The 12,427-nt window shown below is 42.6% G+C and overlaps 2 protein-coding genes across 4 annotated transcripts in view; one reads left to right on the top strand and one right to left on the bottom strand.

The window, feature by feature from the left end:
- Positions 1-371: 371 nt before the first annotated feature.
- Positions 372-9,503, bottom strand: SDF2 (stromal cell derived factor 2). The gene is made up of 3 exons (XM_047832883.1): positions 9,123-9,503; positions 5,599-5,795; positions 372-1,050 (listed from the first exon to the last, which is right to left on the bottom strand). The coding sequence occupies exons 1-3, from the start codon at positions 9,271-9,273 to the stop codon at positions 763-765; spliced, it is 636 nt and encodes a 211-aa protein (XP_047688839.1). The 5' UTR covers positions 9,274-9,503; the 3' UTR covers positions 372-762.
- An 87-nt stretch (positions 9,504-9,590) lies between these two features.
- The window catches only part of SUPT6H (SPT6 homolog, histone chaperone and transcription elongation factor), a 32,900-nt gene continuing 30,063 nt past the window's right edge, over positions 9,591-12,427 (top strand). The window contains exon 1 of one of the 3 annotated variants that reach the window (XM_047832878.1): positions 9,591-9,740. The gene's annotated coding sequence lies outside the window, so the exon portion shown is untranslated. Of the gene's footprint in view, positions 9,782-12,427 lie in introns of all 3 variants that reach the window. The other 2 variants (XM_047832881.1, XM_047832880.1) reach the window with 2 other exon arrangements.

Genomic DNA, 12,427 nt, shown 5'->3' with positions numbered 1-12,427 from the left:
TACTTCTGTGAAAATTAAATGAGGTAAGAACTATAGTACGGTATCTAGTTTTAGCAGTGAATAAATATTGGTTCCTTCTTACTACCCTTAACCCTTTCTCTCAACTGCAGTAACAAATTCAGAGTAAAACATTTTATTGGCTATTTATTAAGCTGTATTCCTTGAGGGTCTCTAGCCATAATTAGTCAAAAATCTAGTAAAACTGAGGTGCTCGGAAAGTGGAAACAGAGAAAAAGTTTGGATGCAAATAAGGCTCTTAAAAGGGCCCACACCAAAGGTTTCCAGCATCTCAAGAGTAGTAGCGGTGACTCTCGTAAGACTCAAGGATCAATCAGATTATGAAATAGCACACCTAATAAATGACAACATGATGACTAATAATGAAATTCTTTATCATTCTGGAGAAAGTAGGAGAAAAGTCACACATCAATAATCCATGATGCCAAGCTTCTGAGTAAAAATTTCCCAACTAAGAGAGGTATCTCCCTCAGTTTCTGTTTTATCGATACGAACAAAAAGTATGTGCTCCTTCACCAGCAAGTCCTGTACTCAAAAAGAACTGACCCAAAGTCTGGGAGAACAACCAATTCAAGTGTGAAGGGCTGAAGCTTCCAGCCACAGCCACTGTATTCTGTCATGCATCTTCATCTCAGTGGTGACAAGGCCACTGCCCGAGGAACCTGTGGCAGGGATCCCAAGGTGGAGCAGCAGCAGCAAATGTCATGAACACTGTGCGGTGGCACTGGCTCACAGCTTCCGGACTCATAGCTCTGCGTGATGAGCTTCTGTCTTTAACAACTCAGTGGGCTTCATGAAGATGCCTTCCATGGTTTTCCAGTAGTTGTTCTGGCTAGGCTGGGCCATGCCATGTACCTCTTTCTGCCCACTAATGGGTCGACCGTATTGTTCTCCGGTAACAGACAGCAGAACTTCAGTGGAAGAATGCTTGAACCGCACCTCACCATCCCTCACCCAGTAGGGCCCATTACAGAGCACTGTCCAGTCATCCAGATAATCGCCTTCACCCTCCTCACCAAAAGCGCTCACTTCCTGAAAGACACAAAGGGTTGCAATATTAGCATGACTGACACATAGGCTCGGAAAGGAGACAGAGAGGGAATGGGAAGAAAACTAAGGCTACCCAAGGTGAAAAATAAGAGGCTTTCCAGGGTTATTTAAAAATAAAAAGACGTGGGGCGCCTGGGTGGCTCAGTCGACTGAGCGTCCGACTTCGGCTCAGGTCATGATCTCGCGGTGTGTGAGTTCGAGCCCCACGTCGGGCTCTGTGCTGACAGCTCAGAGCCTGGAGCCTGCTTCGGATTCTGTGTCCCCCTCTCTCTCTGCCCCTCCCCTGCTCATGCTCTGTCTCTCTCTGTCTCAAAAATAAATAAAAACATTAAAATAAATAAATAAATAAAAAGACACAAAGGACATGAAATCAGTTGCCCTAGGATTATGTTCCAAACACTTACAAGAAATCCAATGTTTGCCTTACGTTTTCTATTACAGTCTTACTCTTGTTCTTTGGCTTAAAGTATCCCTGCCCCATTCCCTTAACTACATTTTAAGTGACCTGGTAAGCAACACAAGTTACAAAGGGGGATGGGCTCTGGAGACTGGCAGACCTTGAACCCCAGCTCCATTCCTTCCTGTGTAACTCCTCTGAGCCTTCATTTTCTCATCTAAAAAATGATGACAGTATCACATTATAGAATAATTGTAAGAACTAAATGAAATAATAGAATAAGCGATAGCAGTCTCTCTTCCACTTCTCTCCTAATCCCATTCCCCTTAAAGCCAAATATTCAGAATTTCTACTGCAATAGAAAAGTTACAGGGGCATCTGGGCAGCTCAGTTGGTTAAGCATGTCCTTTTTTTTAATTGTTTAAAAAAAATGTTAATGTTTATTTATGTCTGAGAGCAAGAGAGAGCACAAGCAGGGGAGGAGCAGGGACACAGAGACGAAGACACAGACTCCAAACCAGGGTCCAGGCTCTGAGCTGTCAACATAGAGCCTAATGCAGGGCTTGAACTCACGAACTGCAAGATCATGACCTGAACCGAAGTCAGACGCTCAAGTGACTGAGCCACCCAGGTGCCCCTAACTTTTTAATGTTTAGTCATTTTTTGAGAAAGAGAGAAAGAGAAAGCGTGAGTGTGGGAGAGGGAGAGAAAGAGGGAGACAAAGAATCTGAAGCAGGCTACAGGCTCTGAGCTGTCAGCACAGAACCCGATGCGGGGCTTGAACTCACGAACCACAAGATCATGACCTGCATCAGGCTATGTGCTGACAGCTAGCTCAGGGCCTGGAGCCTGCTTTGGATTCTTTGCCTCTTTCTCTCTCTGTCCCTCCCCCTTTTGCGCTCTCTCTCTCAAAATAGTATTTCTTTAAAAATAAATAAAAATAAAAGATTAAATAAACAAATAAAACAGTCATTTGGAAACAGAGTCTGTAAGACTAAAGGCAAAAGGAACTATACATAATTAACAATTCTACTATACTTGCATATGGAACTGAACAAGTAATAACTAACAGTGGTGGGAGCCAGATTATCTGTTAGTGTGGAAATTTACAAATAAGTAAAGAGAAGAGGCTAGAATGACTTAAGTGGTAATGGATTATATATAGTTGGAGATGTCAGTAGGAACTCATGTTTAACATAATACAGATACAGGTCCTTACACATATAAACATTTAGTAATACATGGATACATATACACGTTTCTTTGCTCTGTCAGGTGAGAAGGCCTAAAAGATCCAACACACCCCAGTAGCAACAAACTCATGTAAGAGCTAAGATCATGGTTTCTAATATCATCCTCCGATAAAAGGAAACAGACTTCTTGGGAGGAATAGCTGATTCTGAGGACTGGGGCAAGAAATATACAAGATGAAAAAACTAAAAAGAAATATACAAGATGAGCCTAGAATATCTGAGTGCCAGAAAGAAAGGACAGTTTAAAACACACACACACACACACACACATACACAAAAATGGGAGTATGTCAAATGGGCGGAGGAGACAAATGAAAGAGCTCCCAATGGCAAAAGTTGGAACAATTTGAGCAAAAAATAAAGGCAGTGTTAGGGGATCATAACTCAATGTATGAAATATTCATGAGCCCATACTGATATAAATAAATAATTGAATAAATAAGTAAAAAGAGACAAATCTCCCATGCAGAAGAATTCCAAATAAATTTTGTAGCTACTCTATTCTATGGGAAAGGGAGTATAACTCCCATTCCTTAAGTGTGGGTTGTGCATAGTGACCTCCTTCCAAAAACACAATATGAAAAGGAGGAAGAATAGCTTTACTAGAGAAACCTGACAAACACTATTTATTTCAGCAAGGTAATCAATTACCAACATAATCATGCAGCTCCGTATGTACCCTTGACTCTGTTATGAAAATGCCACTTTACTCCTGTGGCCTTCCTCCCAAAAACCTTTGTAAATCTGATCTATTGTGACAAAAAGATCAGACAGAGCTCACTAGAGGAGCACCCTATAATACACTTGACCAGCATCCCTCAAAACTACCAAGGTCATCAAAAACAAGAATTTGAGAAAGTATCACACCTAAGAGTAGCATGAGACAGGACAACTACATGTCATGTGGTAGCCTGAATGGGGTCCTGGAACAGAAAAAGTACAGTAGGTAAAATCTAAGGAAATCAAAATAAACCTTGGACTCTGGTTGATAACAAGGGGCACCTGAGTGGCTCAGCGAATTGGGCATCCCACCCGTGATTTCAGCTCAGGTCATGATCTCGCGTTTCACGGGTTCGGCCCCCCCTAGCTGGGCTCTGTGCTGAGGGTGTGGAGCCTACTTGGGATTCTCTTCCTGCCCCTCCTCCCTGCTGGCACTAGCACTCTTTCTCTAAATAAATGAATTAAAAAAAAAAATCAGTGTATCAATACTACTTTATAGACTGCATGAAATTTACCTAATGTAAGATGCTAGTATGGAAAACCATGTGCAGAGTGGGGGTAGGACGGAAGCAGTCATTAAGGGGTCCATATCTCCTAAAAGCTCAAGGCTTGAAAAAGTAGCATGATACTAGGGCAGCTGGTTGGCTCACTAAGTAGAGCATGCAACTCTTGATCTTGGGGGTCATGAATTCAAGCCTCAGACTGGGCACAGAGATTACTTAAAAAATAAAAATAAGAAAGTGGCACAATACCTAATTCATTTTCCTAATATGGTTAGTTGGCATCATTTAAAATAATAATTTTTATTCCAAGTTTGGAAAACATTGTTTTGTTGTGTTTTTTTTTAATTTTTTTTTTTTTAACATTTATTCATTTTTGAAACAGAGACACAGAGTGAGCTAGGGAGGGTCAGAGAGAGAGGGAGACAGAGAATCCAGAAGCAGGCTCCAGCACAGAGCCTGACGTGGGGCTCAAACTCACAAGCTGTGAGATCATGACCTGAGCTGAAGCCAGACACTTAACCAACTAAGCCACCCAGGCTCCCCTTTTGTTTGTTTTTTTTAAGTATAGTGGAAACACAATGTTACATCAGTCTCAGATGTATACTCAACAAGTCTATATATATCGTTATGCTCACCCGAAGTGTGTAACTACATGTCACCATATAATGCTATTACAATACCACTGACTATATTCCCTATCCTGTAGCTTTCATCCATGTCAAAGGGACTTATTCATTCTGTGACTGGAAGCTTGCTATCTCCCACACTCCTTCACCCATGCTGCCCATCTCCCCACTCCCTTCCTCTCCAACAACCATCAGTTTGTTCTCCACATTTATAGGTCTGACTCTGCTTTTTGTTTTCTTAGATCCCACATATAAGTGAAATTGTATGCTATTTGTCTTTCTCTGACTTCTTTCACTTAGCATAATACCCTCTAGGTCCATCCATGTTGTCACAGATGGCAAGATCTCATTCTTTTGTATGGCTGAGTCTATTGTGTATATACGTCTATGCCAAATCTTTCTTACCCACTCATCTACTGATGTACACTTGGGATGCTTCCATATCTGGACTATTGCAAATAATGCTGCAATAAATATAGTGGTACATTTATCTTTTCAAATTATTGTTTTCCTTTTTTTTAGATAAATAGTAGTGGAAATAGTGGATCATACAATATTTCTATTTTTAACTTTTTGAGGAAACTCCATACTATTTTCCACAGTGGCTGCACCAGTTGGCATTCCTACCAACGGTGCACAAGGGTTCCCTTTTCTCTGCTTCCTTGCCAACGCTTGTTCTTATTTGATCGTAGCCATTCTGACAAAGGATATCTCGTTGTGATTTTGATTCACATTTCCTTGATGATGAGTGATGTTCAGCATCTTTTCATGTGTCAACACTGGGCTTCTTTATTGCAGGATTTATCAAGGTGACTTATGATATGCTAACATATACCTATTCTTTCCTCATTTCTTGATTTCATCTAGATGCACAATCTCTACTTTGACCAGAAACAATGTCCTTCAACACTCTTGAGACAAAGCCAATTCTCCAGATCTGTACAAAAATAACAGCTACACCTAAAAAAGAAAAAGCTAAGAACCCAGATATCAGACCACTCAATGGAGTAACACACACGATGTCACCACACCTGGTTCCCAGAAAGAGGTGAGGTGAAGTGGTGACTATGGAGATTTCGGCCAGTGTTGACATGTGTCAGCCGGATGGGTTGGCCACATCTGATGGGGGTTCCCCTCTCACACACTGTAGCCGTCTTCCCCCGTATCCTCCAGTAACTATTGCTGTCATCCACAGAGGTTACACCTGTCACTGACTGCTGCCCACTACCTGCAGTCAAAAAAAAAAAAAAAAAAAAAAAAAAAAAAGGAAGGAAAAGGGTGAGCTCAACCAATCACTCTCTTTCCTAAGGCCAATAATGCACCCTGTGCATAAAATAGGTTTGGAGGAGTAGAGAGGAAACCCTGAGCTTGATAATATTTTTTTTGTCTACAGCATTAAAAAATATGTGAAAAATACTAAACATGTTTACATAGTATTGTCTGATAAATTATAATTAACAGTGTACTGTGTCAGAAAAGTCTAAGCATTTGCATCAAAGGGCACTAAATAAATGCACTTACGCTCATTTTTTGAAGCACGAGTATTGTTTACCTATATATAATATCCTGGATAGCACCTAGGATTTGTCAGGTGTCTAATCATACAATTGAAACATATTTACTATTATTCAACGGTTTACTACTGTCACATCGCGTTACAATGTATTACTTTTGTCACATTTCACAATTAAAAGGAGATTAGCCTTTGTTGTCAACTTTAACCCAAGCGGTTGCAGCTCCTTAATTCCTGTAAGTCATCTATGTTATAAAAGTATTCTTGAGTCCTCTGAATTTGGTTGATGCTGCCTCAAGAGGTACAATACATAGCTCCAAGGTTATAAAGAAAAAGTAAAACATACAATAAAAGTTGCCAGGTAGCTAACTTGTACTGAGCACTTTCTTAACATCAAATACCAATCCAAACCTTTTGCCTGAATATTCTTATTTCATACATGCATATATTCTCTTAGGTAGGTCTTATCATTACGATCATCCCCATTTTACACTGCATTGTCAGAAAGGTACATCCAAGGTCACACAGCACCAAGAGACAGTGCCGGGGTTGAACCTACATGGCCCAACCCTAGAACTCACACTCTTAACCACTCTCTACCACATGGCCTCCCATGAAGCTTCATTTCCTGTCAAGTTTCTGTAAAGTTATATCAGAGACCACTTTCTCTTATAAACTCCAGGAATATTCTCTCCCCTAGGCTTTCATCTATTACTCAGTTCTTTAAGGTACTCAAGACACTTTCCTAGTTACTCTCACCTTTCCTCCTAGCTTTGCCTTCAGTACCCTAGCGATACTCGCCTTTTACCACTTAACACATTATGCCTTATACCACAGTTATCTGGGTAAATGTAGCCAAACTACCAGTTTCTCGCTATTGCCTCTTCCATTCACAATGGACTTTGTTACATCTAGAAAGTGAGAAAGAAAAAAAGAAAGAAAGAAAGAAAGAAAGAAAGAAAGAAAGAAAGAAAGAAAATCAAGTCTCCCTCCTGACTTCTGGTTATTGCCTTACAGCCTTACAGCTCTCTTTGTCCTGGATCACTGCCAGGCTTCGCTAAATCATGGTCTGCACTTGGTGTCTTCCACTTTTTCATATTCCATTCAACTCTCCACTTCCTCTCCTATCCTTCAGAGATCAGATGGGATTGAGTGTGTTCAGAGTAGTATGGCCAGTAGAGTTTTCTCCCACCCTTAAATCTTGGATTACCCAGAGTCTACCTTTGTCCTTTTTTTTTTTTTTTAATTTTTGTAATGTTTATTTATTTTTGACAGAAAGAGACAGAGTGTGAGCAGGGGAGGGGCAGAGAGAGAAGGAGCCACAGAATTCGAGAATTCGAGCTGTCAGCACAGAGCCTGATTCGGGGCTCAAACCCACGAACCGAGAGATCATGACCTGAGCTGAAGTCGGACGCTTAACCAGCTGAGCCACCCAGGTGCCCCTATCCTTATCTATTCTTTTTTTTTTTTTTTTTTTTTTTAATTTTTTTTTCAACGTTTATTTATTTTTGGGACAGAGAGAGACAGAGCATGAACGGGGGAGGGGCAGAGAGAGAGGGAGACACAGAATCGGAAACAGGCTCCAGGCTCTGAGCCATCAGCCCAGAGCCTGACGTGGGGCTCAAACTCACGGACCGCGAGATCGTGACCTGGCTGAAGTCGGACGCTTAACCGACTGCGCCACCCAGGCGCCCCTCCTTATCTATTCTTAAATACTTGTTGGAGGTCAGGACAAAAGCATTGATACATGCTTCAACAGGTTCTTCAAGGGATTCAAATTGACACCAGATTGAGAAGAACCACGGTTCATCCTAAGCAATCTCACTTTCCCGATATTTTCAACTCCCTGCCCTGTGGTACAATGATGTTGTACTTAACTCTCTACTTCAGACTCAGCACAGATCTTTCTTTTGAGATCCAGACTGAATCTGGTTCTAAAATCTGGCTGCCCATTAGAAGCACCTGAAAAACTTTCAAATCTACACATTACTATTGTCAGGCCTCTCTCCCACATTCTGATTTAGTAGATCCAAACTAGGAAACTACATCAAATTAAAAAGTAACAAGCTGGCACATAGTAGGTGTTCACTGAATGGCTGCTAGGATTATAAAACACCCCAACAGTGACAACTCAATTCCTTTCCTAGTTTAACTGGTCAGACGAGTTTTGAGAATCATGAGCCACGGACCAGCCCCCATCTTCTCTTAGCTAATATCATCAGTCATCCAGGACAGAAATCTAGCAATCATCTTAGATGCTTCTCACATCTCACTAGCTGAACTATTTTTGGTCAGTTTTTGTTTTCCTGTAACTTGCTAACTGGCTCACTATATCTCCTGTATCTAGAACAATATTAGGGACATAATAAAATTTTATTGAATGAGCCCACCAACTAAGCATTTTAATGTCCTACGGTAAAAAGCCCTCTAAATGATTTCCTCCCCAATTCCAATGAGTGCTTTAAATTCTCTACAAGGGTAAATTTGAGTAAAAAGAGGACAAAGGAAAAGGATTGAAGAGCGAGTATAAAATACAAAATAGCTAGCACAGAGGAAATATAGTTAAAAAGTGAGGTCTTGGAGTTCAAGACTTCAGAGATACAGCACTTACTGTAATTTTCTACATGTCTGTCTCTCCTGCACTGAGTAGTGCCAGCCTGGAGTAGCTGAAAGCAGGCTTTGAAACTGGACAGATTTGGTTCGAACCCTGTCTCTGTCATTCACTAGCTGCAAGGCTCTGAGCATGTGATTTATTTGAGTTTGTTTCCTCATCTGTAAAATGAGGATAACAATCGTCTCTACCTCGTAAGAATGTCATAAATCAAAAAAAGCATCCGTGCAATGTGCCCGGTACGTAACTCACCAGACAGAAGCTAGTATAATTATTACGCCCAATTCTCCGATTCTCCGCCTCTAAACTTCAGGAACCTACCCCAGGATCCCCTAACCTTCCCAGACCACACCCCTCAGATATACTCTTGGCCCCGCCCCCTCCGGAGCCTACCAGGCCCTCCCAGCCCACCCGAACCCGGGTGGCAGTACCTGACCCATATCGCACGTCGTGTGAGTGCAGTCGCACGTTGTGGCGCGTATTGAGTAGCTTGACTACAGAGCCGCATGTAACGACAGCCAGATTGGACGCTCCCACAGCACTCCACAAACCGCCCAACAACAGTAGCGGCACCACGGCCATCCTAGCTACAGCGCAGAAACCCTAATCTCCGAGGAAAAATTAGGCCCCTCCCCGGAAGCGGAAGCTGCAGGCGGAACCACAGAGAGGAGGAAACGGAGACGCCCTAGTCTAGTCTTTATGGTTCCTTTGGCTAGAGCGGCCTGAGGAAGAAGCCAGGCCTGACGTTTTCGATCCCCAAGCTCTGTTCCCAAGTCTCTGCGACACTTTCTTCCTGAGCCACTTCTGCCAATTTTCGCGCCCTCCCAAACGCCTCGAGAGCCGGGTGAGAGGAGAGAGCAAGAAATGGCCCGCCCACTCCCGGTGACAGGGAGCCGGAAGTGACGTAGCACGTTGACGCAGCAGCGGCGGCGGTGGCGGCGGAGGGGCCGTGCGGTGGGTCCGTACTATCTTTTCCCAGTCTCGGTTCGACGACTCCATTTTCGTCGGTGGGGGCTTAGCGCACCGGAGTAGCGGCGGGCTTCAGGCAGGTAAAGTTCGGACTGGAAAGCGTGTTCTTCGAATGGGGCAGGTGAGAGGAACTAGGCTCCTAGGGCCTGGTCCCGTAAGGGAAGAGGTATTGGGGAGCCGTATGCGGGAAGAAGGGGGGCCCCCGGCCTTCACTGCTCTATGAAGGAAAAGGAGGAGGAAACCAGAGTAGTTGCCTAGAGTCTCAGCGCTTTTCCCAACCCTGTGCTACCCGGAACCGGTGAATTGGTCGCCTTGTTGTATCAACAGGCTTCCCGGGATTCCGTCCTTCTCTCGCAGCTTGTGAAAATTGGGCCACGCCAAAAGATTGGGAATGGAAGGGACTTAAGGCTTCTGAGTCAGGATCAGGTGATCGAATTTATTGTTCTGGGGATGTTAAACCTACGGAGCTTTCAGCAGCTCGACCATCAAGTTAGAGGGTGATGCCAAATGGTATTTTTTTCCGATTGTTGAAAATAAAATTAGAACTTTTTATATAGATGCCTGCATTCATCAACCGCCTACCCCAAACATCAGAATGAGCTATTAAGTGAAAACTTCATTTTCTTCCCATTTTCTGCCTTTCTCCCCAGGCAGTACCTTGAACCAGCAGGAGCAGTTCTTTTTCTAGGTTGTTTGAAGAAGTGATACTTATTTTTATTTAAGAGGAGGCCTAAACTCTCTGAAAATGCGTCCGTGGAAATTCACTGTAATATCAGAAGTAGCAAGGGAGTATTAAGTTACACCGCTGCTATTAATGAACATGGAAATGTAAACAGTCTTGAATTTGATTAATTTATTCGGGGGAAAAAAGCCTACCTGCACTATTTATCTGGTTGTTACTGGTTTTAAAGTCTTTAGTGTATTCATTGCAAAAGTATGATCACTCCCTTATCAGCCGAATTTAGAGCCTTTTCCGTCACTAGTGTTCCTTCAGCCAATACAAATATATTCTTTCAATCTTGTATGGCTACTAGATTAGATTAGCATAGTATTGTTACCCTAAGAGGTTTAAACCTCATTAAGAGATTAATCACATCTGCAAGTGGTGCAGTCTAGAGAGGCTCGGGCATGTTTCACGGTTGTTTCTCAATAGATCTTCACAAGAAGCCTACCCAGTATAGTGGAAATAAGTGGTCTTTGGAGGCAAGTAAATTTGCCCTTGATCCTGTGTTCTTGGTCTCAATAAATGGTGCCATGGTCAGAATCCTGTGTAAAATCCTTGGATTTTTCCTATTACTCCTGGATAAAATTAGTCACCCAATCCTACCAAACCTGCTCCCATCACATACACATTCTGCTCTGGTATCCCGCTTATCCCCCTCCAACTACCATCCTAGTTTTTTATTTCCCTTCATAGCCAGATTTCTACTTGTATCAGCTTTCTTGAATTTTATTCATTCTTCAGGCTATACTAGTTTGGCTTCTCTTCTGACCATTTGGTTGAAATTTCTGTCAAGGTTACCAGTGTTTTCTGTATTGCTGATCTCATGGATACTTTGTTCTCGTCTTTCTCAATCTCTGGAATATGCAACACAGTTTACTCCTGGATTGTCTCCATTTCTCTGGTTGCTCCTTCTCAGTCTCCTTTCCTAGCCACTTTTGCTTTCTGCCTACTGTCTAAATGTTGAATTTCCTTCAGAGTTTAATCCTGGAATCTCTGCATGCGTCCTTATATGATCCAGTCTCATATCTTTAATAACCATCTGAAAGCTGGCAACTCTCAAGTTCAAACCCCTAGCCCAGCCTTCTCTGTGTTCAAGAATCGTACACAGAATTCCTGTTTAATAGCTCCATTTGGATGTCTCTTAGACGTCCCTAATCTAACATAACAAAAAGAACGTTGTAGTTTTCCCATCATTCCAAACCTTGTCTTCCCTCTCTAAGTGTTAACTCTCATCCACAGGGTTACCAAAGCCAGACCTCTGAGAGTTATCTTGTTGTTGTTGCTGTTGTTGTTGTTTTTCCTTACCACTCTCCTCCCCCAAGTCTTTCAGTAAGGCCTGTCACTTCTACTTCCAAAGTATATTTTCAGTCTATCTGAGGTTCTCCATCTCTACTTTACCACCCTCTTCCAAGCCACTATCGTCTTTTGCATGGGCTCCAACAATAGTATCCTCAATTTTCCCTGGTTCCACTCGGATACCCCTGCTGTCCATTTTCCACATAGCAGGTCAAGTCTATTTAAAACACTCCAGTGGTTTTCCTTGGCCTTCATAGCCCCACTTGTGCAGCCCCTCGACCCCCTTCCATTCTGCTGCCTTCACCATTCTCTGGTCACACTGGCCTTAGGACATGCCAACTTCTTGCCCACCTTTTCTACCAGGAACCTCTTCCCCTGGCTCTTCATACCACATCCTACCCATTCTTGACATCCCAGCCTAACCTCACCCTCTCAGAGGTGAGAGTATTTCCTTCCTAGTACTTACAAAGAGGCTTATTTTGTTTGCAGTTTGTCTCTTACACCAGAATACAGATATCCTAGGAGCAAGGACTTTGTTTTGCACATGCCTGACATGTAGTAGGCACCCATCAAATGAATCTTTGTTGAGTTAGTAAGTAAGTTAAGTCAATTCTGTTTAAAACCCTACAGGGACTTCCTGGCACCTTTTAGAGTCCAAAATCTTTAACTTATCCTGTCAAGGCCCTTATGACTATACTCCCAATTCATTATGAACCCTTCTCCATCTCTGCAGTCAAACTGGCCTTC

Source organism: Prionailurus viverrinus, chromosome E1 (assembly GCF_022837055.1).
Source record: "Prionailurus viverrinus isolate Anna chromosome E1, UM_Priviv_1.0, whole genome shotgun sequence".
In the NCBI taxonomy this organism is placed as follows: domain Eukaryota; kingdom Metazoa; phylum Chordata; class Mammalia; order Carnivora; family Felidae; genus Prionailurus; species Prionailurus viverrinus.
The sequence above is the reverse complement of the archived record's forward strand: the minus strand, read 5'-3'. Positions and strand labels throughout refer to the sequence as shown.

Bases quoted from the DNA above. Each gene is read 5' to 3' on its own strand.
- SDF2 (XM_047832883.1), bottom strand. From the start codon at position 9,273: ATGGCCGTGGTGCCGCTACTGTTGTTGGGCGGTTTGTGGAGTGCTGTG. The intron at 5,796-9,122 runs GTACTGCCACCC...TTTTGACTGCAG, and splicing joins CGACGTGCGATATGGGTCAG to GTAGTGGGCAGCAGTCAGTG. The intron at 1,051-5,598 runs GTGTGGTGACAT...TGTGTCTTTCAG, and splicing joins CACCTCTTTCTGGGAACCAG to GAAGTGAGCGCTTTTGGTGA.